Source organism: Hyaena hyaena, unplaced genomic scaffold (assembly GCF_003009895.1).
Source record: "Hyaena hyaena isolate Hyena2069 unplaced genomic scaffold, ASM300989v1 scaffold_385, whole genome shotgun sequence".
Lineage (NCBI taxonomy): Eukaryota > Metazoa > Chordata > Mammalia > Carnivora > Hyaenidae > Hyaena > Hyaena hyaena.
The window spans coordinates 1,582,646-1,599,875 of record NW_024081022.1 but is presented as its reverse complement, the minus strand read 5'-3'; the positions used below and the strand labels follow the sequence as shown (position 1 = coordinate 1,599,875).

The window sequence follows — 17,230 nt, the reverse complement described above, 5'->3', positions numbered from 1 at the left end:
TGTGCTCCAAAGAATAAGACGCAGTGAAGCTCTGTCAGGAAAGGGGGAAAGTAGACATGAAACAGTCCAAGGAAGCATAAAATGATTAGTCAGCACTGAGTTAGCACCACAGGGAAGATTTCAGGGGAGGCCCGCATCGGGGGGTGTCCAGGAAGGCCTCATGGAGGAAGAGGCGTTTGTGCTGAACCCTGGAGAGTGTGTGTCGGCCTTCGTGGTGGGGGAGACTCCTGGGGTTGAGGCTGGTGGGGTCATGAGGACCCCCAGGGCACCTGCTGGGCTGGGGGAGGACTTGGACACTTTACAAGGACGGGGACGGTGGGAACTGGTACAGGTGCTTTCCACTTTGTCTTCTTAGGAGGGCACTGAAAAGTGCTGAAGTAGAGAGCGATGGGGTCCAGGAAGGGGAGCGGCGGGGAGGGACAGAGCAGGTGCGTCCGGAAACAGTGGGTAATAGCGGTAGGGTGTGGCGGTGATTAGATCTGCAGGGGTGAGAGGTAACTCTTGGGCTCCTGCGTGAGGACTGCCCGGCCCGGTTCCCTCGGGAGGAGCCCTGCTCAGGCGCGGCCCCGCGGAGGCTGACTTCAGCCCGGACATGTGGGCTCTGAAGTTTCCGCGTGTGATGTGCTCCCAGCCACCCTTGGAGGAAAGCAGTATTTTCCATGTTCGTTGCTGAAAAACCGGGGCTTGGAGAGGTGGGGTGCCAGCCAGGAGAAGGCTGAGCCGGAGCCGGAATTTCACCCCGAAACCGTGCTTTCCAGACCATAGCACATGGGCCGTGTGCAACATGGAGTGTTGAGCAGCCCCCCACCACACACACACCTGTCCACCCGGATGCGCGCCGCCCTCTGTAGGCCAGTGTGGATGCGCACAGGAGAGCAGGGGGCGTCCTCACTTCTCTGTTTGTTGGCCACCTGCTTTCTCGTCTGTGTCCCTCACCTCTGGCATGTTGAGCGTCGGCCACCCAGTGTGGACCTCGAAAAGATTTTCTCGGGACTCCACACTGTGGGGAACCTAAGAATGCCTCTCAGGCCACACTGCCCCCATCCCTTCCGCTGGCCCCCCTGCTATTACTGAGAAGAGACCCGCGTGCAGAAGTGGGTGGTGGCCAAGGACCCTGTGGATTAGACACACAACTGGGATTAGCTGCTGAATTTCCAAGCCCAGCCCGTCTCTGCAGCGCCCTTTGGAGTGTTGAGGGCGCACTCTGGTTCTTTTGGACGGAAACTGCCTTCATTTGATCCGTGCTCCTGTTTTTCTAAGTGTTTCCCAGTGTGTGAGCTTTTCGGGCACGTTAGTGTCTCTTCCCACACCACAGGGGCAGGGATGTGCGGGCCTGGAGTGTTTGCCTAAGATCACGGGGAATCTTCCACCAGACGCAGGATCCTTGGAAAGGGCACCAGGAGGCTCCTCCGAGCTCCCTCCCTGGTAGATAAGGGAGACCAGGCCCGGAAGACCAGGTCAAGGTTCAGTGAATGTGCACTTTATCTAGAACGAAGGTCCTGGCAAAGGAGCTCTTTCCTGGTTCACTGCTGCTCCTGGCTTTGGGGAGGGACTCCCAAGTCAGGAGAGTGACTTGGCTCAGACACCAGAGACCTACGTCAGCCTACGCAGGGTGTGCTTTTTAATCTCTGTTTATCATGTGCGTTATCTCCCTAGACATATGGAGCACATGTATTCTGTGTACCTTGTGAGTGTGGAGTACAATCACGTGTGTTGCGTGTGGGTGCACATGTGAGGTATATGTTTTGTGTGTGTGTGAAAGAGAAAATACCAGAAAAGGTCCAATAGAGACCAGTTCGATCTTCATATGCAGCCACAGGTCAGATAAGTTCATTTAGGGGCCCAGACCTTGAAGCCAGATCTGCCTTCACTCCACTTAACTTCCCTGTTCGGTGTGCAAATGGGGGGGGTGCTGCCCCTCGCCCGGCCTTGGGGAAGCGCCCCCTCATTGGGCCTTAGGGCAGTGCCCCCCCCCCCGGGGGCCTTGGGGGAGGCTAACAGACAGTGTGTAGTGGTGGTGCACACTGCCTGGAAGGTGGGAGGACTTGGTGGCTGGTGTCACGGGGACATCCAGGCCGCTGCTTGGCTGCGGGTGGCCCGCGGGCCGGAGTGAGGATGAAGAGGGCAGGCACTGTCACAAGCCAATCGTGGCCACGTGGGGTTTAGAAGCCCAGTGGTGCCAGGACTTCCACCCTGTTCCCAAGAAACCAGAAACCTGTGGCTTTTTAATGTGAAATTGATTTTCAAATTTTAACTAATTTTTTAGAAATGCACACACACCGATAGCCAACAGGGGGGTAAATGGGCAGTTTTTGACTTCGCTGTCTGGAAGGTTACCACGCAGGTCAGTGCTGCATCGTGCTCGGAGGGTGTTTTCGGCATGGATTTGCAGAGCGCCTCTTCTGCGCCTGGTGCTGCGGGCGGGGGAGAACATACCAGAAAGTTCAGGCTGCAACCTTCGCCCTCTACAGAGAGGCAGGATTGACACCAGATGATGGGAGTAGTGTTGGAGGGAGGGACCGGGGACATGGGCCTCAGGGTGTGGCCAGCAGGGCAGAGAGAAGGCCAGGGACGTGGAAGGTTTCTGTGGACCGGTACGGAGCCACTCTGAGGACAGGTGAGGTGGAACCGCGCACGCAGGGCTGCTGCCTCTTGTGTGAGCCGGAGGCGAGAGTAAGGTCAGTGTGTGCATTTGCTTGGCTTCACCAGACGAGGCCCAGAGAGGAAGCCGATGCCCGAAGGGAAAGCTTCCCTGCAGGAGCAGGACGCCGGGGGGCAACTCTGGACAGACCGTTTTTTTTCTTAATGTTTGTTTATTTTTGAGACACAGAAAGACAGAGCATGAGTGGGGGAGGAGCAGAGAGAGGAGACACAGAATCTGAAACAGGCCTCTGAGCTGTCAGCACAGAGCCTGACATGGGGCTTGAACCCACCCACCGTGAGATCATGACCTGAGCTGGACGCTTAACCGACTGACCCCCCCCTCCAGGCGCCCCAGGATAGACCTTTCATAAGGTGGCATCTTGAGTTCATAACCACATAAATGCTTAACAAGTTCAAAAAGTAAAATTAGGTAAATACGCCTGAGGAAGGCAAAGCCCTCAAATTAAGTAAAAGTATGAAGAGAGGCCCCAGCTTCCGCACGTGGGCCCGGCTGTGCGCCTCTGGTGGACACCGTGGGGGACAGAGAGCTGCAGGGACTCCCTGGACTGACTGAGTAAGCGTGCCGGTGCGTCACCCCATCAGCCGTCTCGCGTGGGAACCAGCTCCTGCTGCGGGAGAGGAGGGACTGGCGCGTGTTGGAGTCAAACTGGAGATTCCAGTGTGAACTCGGCGCTTCCTGCATAGATATTTCCTTCCCTGTCCCCAAAGGCGCCTGTTAGAACAGCAGCTCCATGGCAGCGGGCACCTGGCCCCCAGACCCCGTCTCCATGTGTCTCCTGCCAAAAGGAACCAGGGGTCCTTAGAGGAGTATTCGATGGCGGGCCTGGCTCAGGGAAGGTGCGCAGTGAGCCAGGAGGACCTTGTGCCAGAGGCCAGGATGTGCTCCGAGGCACGCGGTGACCCGGTAAAGGGACGAGAGCTCCCGCCGGCTAGGTGGGGGCAGCTCTAGGAGCTCCTAGATGTGATGATGAAAACGGTGCCCGGCTGGCTCAGTCAGTGCGCCCGTGACTCTTGATCTTGGGGTCATGAGTGTAAGCCCTGCAGTGGCATAGAGATTCCCCAAAAAAATAAGCCTAAGGAAAAAAAGTGATGCTAACGGACTGTAATGCACTGCAGTCGGGAAGAAGTGCATGACTCCATGGCACTGCTCCAGAAAAGGGAGCTGACGGCCTTCTTTACGGGAGAGAGAAGGAAGGGCACCTGCCCCGAGATGTAGAAGGAAGGACGGGATGGGCAGATGGCCTTTCTGCAGCTCCAGTGCAGCACGCGGCCCAGGCCCGGAGCCCCTGTGGGCAGTGAGGCCGCTGGGGGAGGGGCTGCTGCAGAACAGGGGCTCTTCCTTCTCTGCCGTCACCCCAGCTTCCTGCTGACTGAGGTGGGAAGCACGCTTTTACCACTGCCAACTCCGAGGAGCGCACCTTGTCCAAGTAATCAGACCCGGCAGAGCCACTGAGGCAATACTCTCTTAAGAGGCTCAGTCTGAACGTAATCAGAGGAGACCGCCCGGCCCTCTGTTGGCTGCTTGATAAGGCGACTGGCGAGCTCTCCAGCACTCGGTGTTCAGAGGGACCAGGTGGGCAGGCGTTCTGGGTCAGCCGGGTGTCGAGGAGACTGAGGTCTGCGGCTGGACCCTGGTCCGAGGCTGTAGGAGAACGGCCACGTGGAAGGCCGCTACGACAGGTGGGTCTGAGCGCAGACTCCGTGCGAGGTAATCCTGTTGCATCGCTGGTGGCTCCTTGGGTGCTGAGGTCACTGGTCCAGCAGAAGTTGAAGGTCTTGGGGGGTTATGCTGACGTATTTAGGGATCAAGTATCATGCTGTCTGCAACTTTGAAATGGGGGAAAATGTGTAATCATAGGAAATAAGGCAACTGTGACGCACGCTGATTGGGGAGCCTGGGTGAAGGGCCTACGGGCACTCTTCGTGCGCTCCCCTCAGCCTTCACGCAGGCTTGAGATGTTTCAGAATATAGTCTTGGGGTAAAGGATACGTAGGCTGCCGTGGCCGGGGAGAGCACGGTGGGGTCCAGGCCACTTGACCAGAGCCTTGAGGACCAAGGGGACAGGGTGGGGCCGTCATGGGACCACAGCAGAATGAGCGCAGGGTCCAAGAGGCAGGGAACGAAGACGGGGAGAGGGAGTCCCAACAGTGTTCGGATCCACTCGGTAAAAGCCCTTCAGTGTCAGGCGACCTCGCACGCATCTGGTCATCAGGTGTTGGGATGGGATCAAGTGGAGCGAGTCGCGGGTCCTGATCTGGGGCCCCAGGGAGGCCATGCTGGGGAAGGCTGGTCCACTGTGGCACGGTGAATCTGGGCTTTTCCAGTCATCCAGACCCGAGGCCAGAAGCCACACGGTCAGCGGGGGCCCGACGCAGGGAGCTGGTGTGGAAACACCGCTGGCCGCACGGGGCAGGGGTCGGTGGCGGGGGTCGGTGGTAGGGCCCCACCGAGAGGCTGGGCCAGGCCTCCCATCTCTGCGGCTGCTGTTTAGTGAGCCGCACATTTGGGGGGAGAGTCTCCGCTCTCCCGGGCCTTCTCTGCACCCTTCAGGTTTAGGCCGATTCAAATCTGATCTCTGCTGCCACACTTGGCGAGAGTGTCATCAAGAGGGGAGCCTGCCATTAAAATCCCTTCTCCTTTTGTGACGGCCCAACTCTGCTCTTCACTCCTCTCCCTCTTCCCTTGTCTCAGATTTTAACCTTCCCGTGGTCTCTCCCCACACACTCTGCTCGGGCTCACGCCCCAGCCGACCCACAGCCCTCGGGTTGTTTCCGTCCGCCTGATCTGCTGCAGGCGTGTCTTCCTGTCCGGTTCTGGGGTAGTTTTTCCTCCTCGAAGCTCTCAGAGAAAAAACTGTTGGCGTCTGTTGCTGAAGTGATTCTTGTCCGTGCCCCTAACGTCCTCCACAGCCAGGTCCACCGGCCGCAGCTTCGCGTGCCTTCCCTTATGTGGAGCAGCACACGGCCCAGCTCAAGTGCAAAGCAAACCAGGTTGAGTTCCCATCCCTTCCAGGCTTCCTTACAGGGGTGGGTCAGACTGAACAAGGCGAGGGGGAGACCCCAGCTGTCCCAACAGAAAACGGGCCTTCTCCCGAGGGGGCAAGGAGGAGGGGTTCAGGCCCGTCCTGGGGATCCCAGTGGTGGGGTGTGTGGATCCGACTAGAGACAGCAAATGAGCTGGAATAAAAGACCTTTAACGTAAGGCCCATTCTAGGATCCGTGTCTGGGGGGGCAGGACGGAGCGGTCGCCCCAGTGTCTGTGCTGAAGTCCTGCACATGCCCCTCCCCCGTCTGCACCCAGTGCCTCACACGGCACCTCACATGGCGTCTGGGACAGCGCTGTCCTGTCCCGGGGAGCGACGGAAATGTCTTATGCCGTGGGGGCCAGTGAGTGTGGTGACCACTAGCCACCTGTAGCTAGCCCGTAAGCACTGGAAGCGTGGCTGGTCCAGGGGGGAAACACAGTTTATTTCAAAAGTGAATTTAAACAGATACTTGTAGCAGCGACGTTAGGCATCGCAGGTCTGGGCTCTAGGACAGCTCAGCTTCACCGAGATGTAAATGCCACACGGCACCGCACGCAGTCCAGGGGGCAGCAAGAGGGTGTGGCGTGTGTATGTTGTAGAATGATGTCCGCAGCAAGTATGGTCGTCATCCGTAGATGCTAGAGCACTTACCACATGCTGAGCTATGCTGGGTGCCTGGCGTGGGTCGAGGGGTGGGGGGCAGGCCGGGATTGACGGAGGCGGGTGATTTGAAGACAGCCAGCAGTTGGAGCTGCTGGCAGCGCGCGCTCATCTGGCCCCAGATGTGGTCACAGGCCATGTGGCAGGAGGGACATCTGGGGAGCAGGCACGGTTCGGGTAAAGGCAGGAGCCGGAAACCAGAGCAGGTGAAGGGTCGTGGCAAAGCGCAGAGGCCGAGAATAAGATGGATTAGCTGGAGTGCGTCCTGAGTCCCGCCTTTGCGGGCAGTCCTGCGGTGGACCCCTGCGGCGCGGTGGGCCCTGGGGACCCCTGGGGGACCAGGCAGTACTTCCTGCTCCATGCGGTGCCCGCGGCCCAGCTGGAAGGCAGCACAGCCTCCCCGCCCCGCGCACCCTACAGAAGCTCTGGGAGGTTCGAGCACCCACACGACATGGCGGATTTGTCTTTCAGCACGAGGACTGCTGCGTGGTGGGCAGTTCGCGTCCTCGCCCTTCCCAACGCGACTGTGGCTTTTTTTGAACCAACTATCTCCAGTGTCTTGTCTGGTTCATGTCTTGTTTTGTTCTTTGTGTCTCGTCCCCCTTTCCCGCATGCTCTCTCCTGGGCCCCATGCTCTCCTCTCCCTTGGTGTCCTCTCTCTGGTCCAAAGACCAGCCAGTAAAGAGCAGGCTCACCTGTCCAGGTAAGAGGGGCGCCAGGATGAGGGGGGAAGAAGACCCCCATCTTTTAACTTTAAAAGTCCTTTGGTTGCACATGTTCTTGAAGAGCTGGCTCCTTCACGGGACTCAGACTTGAAAGGGTGCAAAGGAGCCCCAGCCACCCGGGCTCCTTCCTCAGAGGCAGCGGGGCCTGTTTCTTCTGTACCCCTAAAGGTGTCTTAGATCCTTTGTGCACACATGAGCAAGTGTGTAAACGTACACAGAGAAATCCAACCCCCTCTGCTCTCTTCAACCCACTTTTCCCCGTGCATGGAATTCTGCGCCTTGTTCTTGTCCCTCAGCTCATCCCTGCTCGTTCCTTGCAGTTAAGGGCCTCCCGTCGCACGCAGCTGAGCGCCCTGCCGTCAGTGTCCCACCGTCACACTGGTTTATTCAGCCAGCCACCGTGGGAGCATTTACACCAACTCGGTGCTTTGCCCCTGCACACAGCGCCCCCACTGATGACCTGCTACCGGGGCACGTGCTGCAGACACGCCTAGGAGACCCCCGGGGGGCAACAGGCACACTGCCCGGATAGAGGGCATGGCCGTGATCGAACTTGTCCTTCTCCTGTTGACGAGAAGACCGGTCTGGTGGCCTGTGGTACCTCGAGGGTCTCACCATGTGCCGGGCAGGGCGCCGCGGGCCGGCTGCAGGCGGCGGCTGAGTGTGGGCCGGAATACTGCCACCGGACGCCGGGCTCCTCCCGGAAGCAGGAGGGGCGTTTTCAGAGGCTTGGCTGTTGCCCTCGCAGTCCCTTCTAGAGAAGTGTATGGCAGCCCCCCACCCCCCCGGTTAGTCCCAGTGCCCCTCTGGACGGGACGAGACAAAGCCCGAGCGGGGAGGCTGTCTGCCGCGGCCTCCACCGCCCTCTGCTCTCCGGTCTCCCTGTCCTCCGTCACCGCCTGACACTAACTGGCTTTCTGTTTTCTCCTATCTTTCCCTTGCGTCCATCTCCCTGCTGCTTCTCTCTGTCCCAGCAGCCCCCTTGCCGCCTGGTAAGACCCACAAGCGCGTGCGTCTGCGCCGCTCCTTCCTTGTGTCCCGAGTCCAGGCAGGGCTAGTGCCCTTCGCGCCTTGCTCGCTGTGTAGGAGACCGTGCTCGCCCCGCCGGCCCAGGGTTTCACACAGGTGGTGTTGCCAGTGGCGTAGACGTGGCTGATCTCCCACCAGATTAAGCGGGTTACAGGCCGAGAGGGCTGGCCTCTCTTTACCCAAGGCCCGGGCCCCTTCTAACGGAGCCGCAGGCGGCCCCTCCCGCCCGCTTACCACCGTGCCATCCTTGCCCTGCAGGGTAAGCAGCCTGTCTTTGGGAGACCCGGCGCCCGGACGCAGGCCGCCTTCCCACCTCCACCAGCCCTGTGACGCCTCTGCCGCCTCTGACGCCGCAGGTAACCCCGGGGGCGCTGACGCGCAGCCGCACGCGTGTCTTCCCAGGAGCAAAGCCGCCTTCCTGTGGCGCTCCTGGTGTGTGTCGGGCTCTGCCGTTCACGGTTTATACAAGTTGTCGAGTCTGTCCGCGCGCCAGCCACGGAAGTGGGTGCTGTCCCCGCCCCACAGAGCAGGGAGCTTTGGACACTCGCCCAAGTGCACAGGGCTGGAGGGTCCTGAGGTGGGTTTAGCAGCGGAGCTCCTGCGCGAGCCATCCCGGGGGGGGGCCCAGGTCGGCACACGAGAGTGCTGTGCGGTGTCCAGTGCACGGGGTGTGGGGCGTGGTGTCTGGTCGCACCCATGGGGGGCACTTGGCAGTCATGGTCTTCTTTCTTTTCTTCCACGTTTTGTGGACGGACGTGCGTGTGAGAATAACGGGTTCCCTCTTTCTCTGCCCCCTTCCCTGCACCGGGCAAGGGGCCCGCCCTGGGTGCCCCTTGTGAGCTGCCACCCGCTGCCCTGCCGGGCCGGGGGTTCCACAGCACGCGCCTCCCTTGGGCTTCGGTCACGGGGCTGCTTCCCCGTCCTGCCCCCTCTTTGGCTGGCCTTCCCCGACAGACGCCCCGGTGACCAGAGAAGGGTGACCTCTCTCACGGGGCACACGGAGGCTTCCAGGTTTCAGCTGCTCCAGAGGGAGCCGTGTCATCGCCCTGGTTTTGCTCGGGAAACTTCTGGGGAATCTGGTCCTTCTGGAAAGGCTCCCTGCAGGAAGGCGAGCTAGGGCTTTCCCGGGTGGGTCGTGGCTCCTGCGCACCAGCCTCCCGGCGATGGCACCTGGTGACCCTTCTCTCTGTCCCCTCTCGTCAGGTCTTGTTCAGCGCTGTGTCATCATCCAGAAGGACCAGCATGGCTTCGGCTTCACTGTCAGTGGGGACCGTGTCGTCCTGGTGCAGTCCGTGCGGCCCGGTGAGTGCTGCGCCCACTACCCCGGGGGAGACACTGCGTAGTCGGCAGCCGTGTACGTGACCTGCTGCGTGATTGGAGGACGTGCGTGTGCGCCCCCTGGAGGCGTGGAGAGTGCCGGGCGTGAGTGAGTTACCGTGAACTGGTCCCCAGGGGCGTCCGGGGACAGCTCCCGATGCCGTGCAGCAGAACTGAAGGGTTACACTTCACGCTCGCTCCCCCTGCTGGGAAGGGCGGAGCAGCAGAGCGGCCCTCAGATGCTCCTTGCTGCCCAAGGGAGGCCCGCGTGCTGGGTCGGCTGGGTCGGCAGATGCCGTGGGCGGTGGTCAGAGCGCCCATCTTCGTACTTACCTGCAGCACTCTACGGTTTGGGATGGCGTGCCAGCCGAGCCGGTGCCGGGGCCGCTAACGTTAACCAGGAAAGGGCCAGAGAAATGACGTGTGCACTGCGCGGTCTGGGAGGCGGCAGCGCTGGGAACGGTGTTCGGGCAGTTCGTGGTCGAAGCCTCCCTGGAAGCAGTAGGGTTTCAGGAGGAGAAAGCTGGGAGCGAGAGCCCGCTGGCCCGGTGGGAGTGGGAGGGAAGGGAGCAGAGCAGGAGCGCACGGGAGCGGGGCGGTCAGGCCACCAGCTGCGAGTGGAAGAGCCGCCCGTACTTAAGCCCTGTGGTCCGTGGGGCGGTGGAACCGTCCTGGGGGGTGACCCGGGCTGCAGCGGACAAGCAGGAAGGGCGTGGGGGCAGGGACGCGAATAAACCAGGGTCCTAACAGGGGTGAACCTCAGCGTGGCCGAGGGGGTGGCGCTGGTGACACGGAGAGTCTAAGCTCGACAGATTCGGGCTCACCTCAGAGGCCTCGCGGCTCAGGCTCCGACCGCCACAAGAAAGCAGGCATCGCAGCCAAGCGGGTCAGAGCGACGTTTATGGCTTCTCCATGCATGTAAGTCACACCTACACCGTGCGCTGGTCTGAGTGTGCGGGAGCAGCACATGTGAGGAGACAACACGCAGGCTCATTACAAGCACCTTATTGCCAGGAGCTTGTTGCTAATCAGCGAGTCATAGTCTTTGCTGGAGGGTCTGCCTCGATGTTGGTGGCTGCTGGCCAGCTGGGTGGTGGCCTCTGAAGCCTAGGGGCTGTAGCCATTTCCTAAGATATAGACAAGGACATTTGTTGCATCGAGTGACTCTCCCTTTTAGAATTGGTTTCTCTGCCACGCGTGATGCTGGTTGGTAGCATTTTACCCCCAGCACGACTTTCAGAATTGGAGCCGATCCTCTCAGAGAATTGGGACATTCTCTGTCCTTTGTTGTCACTTCACCAGGAAGTGACAGCTTCGGCGTCCTCACCAGGAGTAGATTCCGTCTCAGGAAACCATTTTCTCTGCTCCTCCCTGAGAAGCACCATTCAAGTTTTATCCTGAGATCGCAGCCATTCGGCCCTGTCTTTGGGCCACACTTGTGCTTCTGCCTCCACGGAAGCCTTGAGCCCTCGTGGCCGTCCGTGAAGGCTGCCGTTGCTTCTTCCAGTTCCTGTGAATGTCGATGCTTTGACCTCTTCTCATAAACCGTGAATGTTCCAAGTGGCATCTAGAATGATGAATCCTTTCCAGAGGTTTTCAATTTGCTTTGTCCAGATCCATCAGCAGGAGCATTATCTGTGGCAGCCACAGCCTCACAAAACGTGATTTGTCAAATAATAAGACTCAAAAGTCGAAATGATTCCTGGACGCGTGAGCTGCAGAACAGGTGTCGTGTCCGTCTCCATCAGAGCTCTCGGGTGACCGGGTCATGGTCGAGGAGCGTTGTTCCTTTTGTTTGTTTATTTGTTTTTTAAATTCTTTACAGTTTATTTTTGAGAGAGGGAAAGGGAGAGCGCGCACACATGCACGTGGGGGAGGGACAGAGAGGGAAACCCATAATCCAAAGCAGGCTCTAGGCTCTGAGCTGTCAATACAGAGCCTGATGTGGGGTTCGAACCCGTGGACCGCAGGGTCATGACCTGGGCCAAAGTCAGACGCTTAACCAACTGAGCCAGCCACCCAGGAGCCCCGTTTGTTTTTTTTTTAACATTTATTCATTTTTGAGAAACAGAGACAGAGCACAAGTGGGGGAGGGGCAGAGAGAGAGGGAGACACAGAATCCGAAGCAGGCTCCAGGCTCTGAACTGTCAGCACAGAGCCCGACGCAGGGCTCGAACCCATGGACCGTGAGATCATGACCTGAGCTGAAGTTGGATGGTTAACCGACTGAGGGCCCCTGGGCGCCCAGGAGCAGTAATATTTTGAAAGAAATGTTTTTATTTTCCTGCACCACAGGTCTCAACAGTGGACATAAGACATCCAGTCTCCCATGTTGTCAACAGATGTTCTATCATCCAGGCTTTGTTGTTCCGTTTCTAGAGCACAGAGTAGATTTAGCATAATTCTTAAGGGCCCCAGGATTTGGGGAATGGTCAGCGAGCATCGGCTTCAGCTCAATCACCAGCCGCGTCCGCCCCTAACGAGAGTCCGTCTGTCCTTTGAAGCTTGGGAACCGGGCATTGACGTCTCCCGTCGAGCCCCGAGAGCCTGAGACGGCATCCCCTTCCTATACGAGGCTGTTCTGTCTACACGGGGGATCTGGTGGTTAGCGTGGCCGCCCGTGTGAATGCTCTTAGCCAGGTCTTCCCAAGAACTCACGGCGGCTTCTGCATCTGACTGGCTGCTTATCGCTGCTTCTCTGCTGTGCAGGCTGCTCGTTCCTGAGCCCTCGCCGCCCAGCTGCTGCCAGCTTTCTGCAGCCTCCCCCACTGTTCGGCCTCCTCCCTGCTCGGCCTCCACAGACTAAAGTGGGTCCAGGCCTCGCTCTGGGCCTGACTCCGGCTTCCGGGGACGCCATGCCCCTGATGTTCCGTCCAGACCACCCACACTTTCTCTGCATCAGCAGGAAGGCTATTTAGGTTTCTTTTTTTTTTTTTTTTTTTTTTTTTAATTTTTTAAAAATGTTTTATTTATTTCTAGGAGAGAGAGAGAGACAGCGTGAACAGGGGAGGGTCAGAGAGAGAGGGAGTCACAGACTGAAACAGGCTCCAGGCTCTGAGTTGTCAGCACAGAGCCCGACGCGGGGCTCAAACCCACGAACCGCGAGATCATGACCTAAGTGAAAGTCGGACGCTTAACCGACTAAGCCACCCAGGCGCCCCAAGCTATTTAGCTTTCTTACCAGCCGCGTGTTCCCTGGACCAGCACTCATAATTTCCTTCAAGAACCTTCCCTCTCGTGCACAACTCAACCAACCATTGGCTGGAGAGGCCCACGCGGTCAGTGCGTCTCAGCTGTGGACGCGCCATCCACCCTGCGCGGAATCACCGCCAGCTCTTGATCTAAAGTGACAGCTGAGACTCGGCCTTTCGCCTGTGCACTTAGCGGCCATTGTCGGCTCAGTGATCGGCCTGATGTCCCCGCTGCCGCGTCTCCTGTCCCCGCACAGGAGAGGATGGGCTCGGCAGCCGGCAGAGCATCCACCATGTTCACTGGCGTACAGGGCACTGCTTGTCACGCCCCCAGGAAGTCACCACATGAAGGTCAAACATCACTCATCACAGGCGCACCCGGGTGGGTGGCTCAGTCGGTTGAGCATCTGACTCCTGATTTCAGCTCAGGTCACAATCCCACAGTCGGGGGATCAAGCCCTGCATCGGGCTCTGCACCGAGCATGGATCCTGGATCCCGCTTGGGATTCTCTCTCTCCCTCTCCCTCTGCCTCGTTCCCCTGGGTGCGCACACTCGTGTCTGCTATCTCTAAAATATATATACAATAAAAGAAATGAATTTTTTTTTAATTTAAAAAAGATCACTTGTCACAGATCACCATAAAAATACAATAACGGAAAAGTTTTAGAGACTGTGAGCGCAAAACATGGCTCAGAGACAGGAAGTGAGCAAATGCTGATGGAAAAACGGTGCCAACAGGCTTGCTTGACGCAGGTTCCTGCAAACCTTCTGTGTGTAAAACCCAGTCCCTGCGAAGTGCAGTAGAACGAGTCGTGCCCGCACAAGGAGAGAGGCAGGGAGCAGGCTAGCGTTTCACACTAAGAACGTTACAAAGTGGGAAGAAAAATACACTTTAAGTAATTTGGGGGAAATATTTAGGACTTGCTTATGGGAAAAATAAAAAGAGAATTTCAAATTCGTGACCAAAATGAGGTCTGTGGATCACACGCACATGTAAGTAATTGTGGCTTGTATGTTTGGGAATTAACTTGTGTCTGTGACGCTTGTTTTCCTGTCTGAGGACAGAGCTCTGAAGAGACGCTTCTCTTCTCTGCTTCCGTGTTGTCCCTGCTCCTGGGCAGGGGACGGAGCTGGTGGGGGCGCCACTGCTCGTCCTTCGCCTCCGCGGCCTGCCCCGCGCAGGTAGCGTGGGGGTCTCTGGGGCGCAGCTCAGCCTCTTACATGTCCCTGCCATGAGGCCCAAGCAGAGCCGGACCCAGAGAGACCAGGGCAGATGGGTGGCTTGCCAGGGAGCCCTGAGTTAAGGGAAGTGTTGTGTGTGTGTGTGTGTGTGTGTGTGTGTGTGTGTGTGTGTGTGTGTGTGTTTGGGGCAGGAGACAAGAAGAGCCTACGTTTGCATCGGCATTGACCTCTCAGGAGCAAGAAGTGGTTGTTACGGTCTTTCCCTGACCTTAGGCTTCTCTAGTTCAGTTCCTCACAATGTGGTTGGTGCCCTGCCGACATCAATCACCCAGACCCCAGGATGGCTGCTGTCCCTGACCCGAGCCCACGCCCATAGTCACTGAACCACTCTCTCCCAAGGGGCGCGCCTTTGAGCAGGCCCCCCCAGTGACTCTCGCTCACCGAAGCTGAGAGCTCTTCCACTTCCTTCACTCTGGAGACTGGTTTTCCCCGAATCACTAAGTTATTAGAAGTCACTGCACATGTCTCATACTTGCTTTTCCACCTTTGGTTTCCAGACACAGGGTGGAGCATCTCCCTCTCCTTTCGAGTCCTCTTCCGTGAATAGCACGCTATAGACGAGGGTGTAGTTTTGAGACCTCATACTGAAAAGCCAAACCGGGACGCAGTCATTGCTGTAGAATCTCTTTTTAGACCAGAAGCATCTAGTGTGCTCTGTGGGAGTTTTGTTTTGATCAGATGAATGCAGCTTACAGATTGAATGATCATCTGGGGCAGATTCACGAAAACAGTCTTTACGCTGCTCGTTAGCTTGCCTCAGCTTTCGTGTTTCTTACGCCTCCTGGATGTAAATCAAACCAGGACTGAGTCATTGAGAAACCACACGGCGGTCACAGCCAGCAGCACCTCTGGCCGCAAGGGGCAGCGTCTCCCTAAGTCTCAATCAGAGAAGCTCTTAATGTGGCCCATTTTAAAGGGAGAAACTAACTAGTGTAAAACAAATATTAATAACAAGCGATCACAGCCATCCTCATTGATGTGAACCCCAGAATACCTCTGAGCCCTTCAGGGCTTTGAAAACTCTCGTTTTCATTCTTCTGTCCATATGCCTCTTAATAACTACTCTTATGCTAACGGTTACAGTTAACATGGTAAAACCTTCCCTCCCCCTAGGTCCCAGGAGGCAGCTCTTACTGGTCTGGGAGCCATCCTGAAACGGTCACTGGAGCAGGATTAGAGGCACCCCTGACACAAAGGGCTGAGAAGACATTTTTGGAGGGACTGCAGAGCAGGGTCAGTGACCTCTGGGGAGGGTGGCCGGGCTCTGCTGACCAGGTCTTCTCCCTACAGGAGGGGCGGCCATGAGAGCTGGTGTCAAAGAGGGCGACCGGATCATCAAGGTGAGTGCCCCTCCCCTTCTGGCAGGCACCTGCGCCCTCCTGCCTCGCTGGCTGCCGGGGCCACCGGGGTGGGGGTGGGGCCCCGAGCGGAGCCGGGGGTGTGCTGCCGGCAGCGGGGGCAGCCTCTAGGAGCCCCATCCTCCGCCTTTCTTGACTCAAAGCAGCCGGGCTTCTGGCATGGCTTTTATTTTTCCCATTCGTTTAACGAACAACAAAACGACAGTTAAGATGGAGAGGCAGAGGCGAGCGAGGGGTGCAGTGCCTTTGGATTCCGTCCCCGCACAGCAGACCTGAGGTCCTTGCCACCTGCCGTCCGCCCAGCCGAGTCCTGGGCGTGCTCAGGAGATCCAGGACCCAGAGACGCCTGGGTCCTCCCGGGAGGAGGACGTGCCCGGGCAGGTGGCAGGGGCGCGGCTGAGTGGCTGGGAGGGAACCTACCAAAAATAGTGCACGAAGCTGCAGGCCCGGCGGGCTCCTGGGAGGACGGAATGGGGGCGGATGTGAGCAGAGTGAACCCACGCCCGGAGTGTCCGGAGCGCGTCGGAAGACGGCTTTGTGAAGGAGTGACTTTGCCGACTTGAGAAGGACCCTCTACGTCCATCCGGTTACTTAATAGCCTTTGTCCCCCAACAGGTGAACGGCACCATGGTGACCAACAGCTCACACCTGGAGGTGGTAAAGCTTATCAAATGTGAGTTGGAGACAGCTGAGGGGGAGGGGCAGGCCCTCTGACCCGGGTCCTTTGTGGGTGAGAGAGGCGGCCAGGGTCACATCTGTCGTCCTGATCCGCTGGGCCTGTCCCCTTTCCCTGCGGCCACCGCACATGCAGACGCTGGCCTGCCGTCTCCCGCATGCCGGGGCAGACCGTGCCCTCCTGCAGCCAGGCCCCCCAGTGCCGTTCACTGTCCCCCCATCCACGACGGCCTTTCTCAGGGGCTCCCTATTTGGGGGGGAGAAGGCAAAAACATCCTGTCTGTAGCCAGGAAGACCCAGCAGGCGTGCCTGCCCAGGTAGTCAAACGGAAGCAACAGGTTTGAGGAAAGAGTTAGTGGGCAGGTGGTCCGGGGAGGGGGCGGGGGGCCGGCTTCTGCACGCCCGCCGTGAGCCAGGGGCTTGGCTGGATGTCATGAGGTGAGGGGCGTGAGGGCTGGGGGGGCAGCCCCACATCCAGGTGGAAGTGTGGCTGAGGGTTCGAGTGAAGGAGGGGCAGGAACACAGGGCCAGGGGGCTGGGACCAGGGGATGGCGAGGCATTGAAGTGCAGAGAACTTCATCTGCAGAGTCTTAAGCTGCATGAAAGGAGGAGGAGGAGGAGGACCGCTCTGTCGCTTGAGCGAGCGTCTGCCACCAGCACGATGCGCCACGAGCAGGCCCCTCCTCGTCTGTCTTCCTCCAGCTGGCGCCTACGTCGCACTGACCCTCCTGGGCTCTTCCCCCTCGTCCGTCAGCGTCTCCGGGCTGCAGCAGGACCCAGCCCCGGCCGGAGCCCCCCGAGTCGCCCCTGTGGCCCCACCACCACCTCCGCCTCCGCCCCCGCCCCCTCCACAGCACATCACGGGGCCCAAGCCGCTGCAGGTAAGCCCCCTCCCCACCCGTCAGCCGCGGGCAGGAAAGCAGGACAGAGCGGGAAGCCCGGCTGCAGGAAGGCGGCCGCTCCATCCTCAGTTTCTCCTTCCATGCAAACGCATCCGGCCTTTCCACGTGGCCATGGGCTCGTGCCCCCTAAATGGGGGGGTCCCCGAGGAGGCCCTCGAGGGCACTGCTCCCCAGCTCCCTGGGAGGCCCAGCCGTGGCTGCAGGAGTGTGGAACACACCAGGGAGGGGGGAAGGCTGCCTAGAGGCTGGGAACGTGGAGCGCTGTGTGTACGGGGAAGGACGGACAGCAGGAGGGGGTGGACCCGGGACAGGGAAGGCTGCGCGCTGAGCTAAGAGGAAGGAGAAGGCGCAGTTGGGAGAGGGGACGGGACCTCCAGTGGGAAAGAAGACAGAGCCAGCGAAGCCCAGGAGACTTGGGAGCAGTTGGATGACAGAGGCGG

At 58.9% G+C, this 17,230-nt stretch overlaps 1 protein-coding gene across 6 annotated transcripts in view; it reads left to right on the top strand.

The window, feature by feature from the left end:
• The window catches only part of ARHGEF11 (Rho guanine nucleotide exchange factor 11), an 87,864-nt gene that overhangs the window by 36,673 nt on the left and 33,961 nt on the right, over positions 1 to 17,230 (top strand). For 5 of the 6 annotated variants that reach the window (XM_039251461.1, XM_039251459.1, XM_039251460.1 and 2 more), the window contains exons 2-6: positions 8,363 to 8,460; positions 9,308 to 9,406; positions 15,146 to 15,195; positions 15,829 to 15,886; positions 16,591 to 16,769. In XM_039251461.1, the coding sequence (XP_039107392.1) occupies positions 8,363 to 8,460; positions 9,308 to 9,406; positions 15,146 to 15,195; positions 15,829 to 15,886; positions 16,591 to 16,769 (484 nt within the window). Of the gene's footprint in view, positions 1 to 8,362; positions 8,461 to 9,307; positions 9,407 to 13,678; positions 13,796 to 15,145; positions 15,196 to 15,828; positions 15,887 to 16,590; positions 16,770 to 17,230 lie in introns of those variants that run through there. The other variant, XM_039251463.1, reaches the window with a different exon arrangement.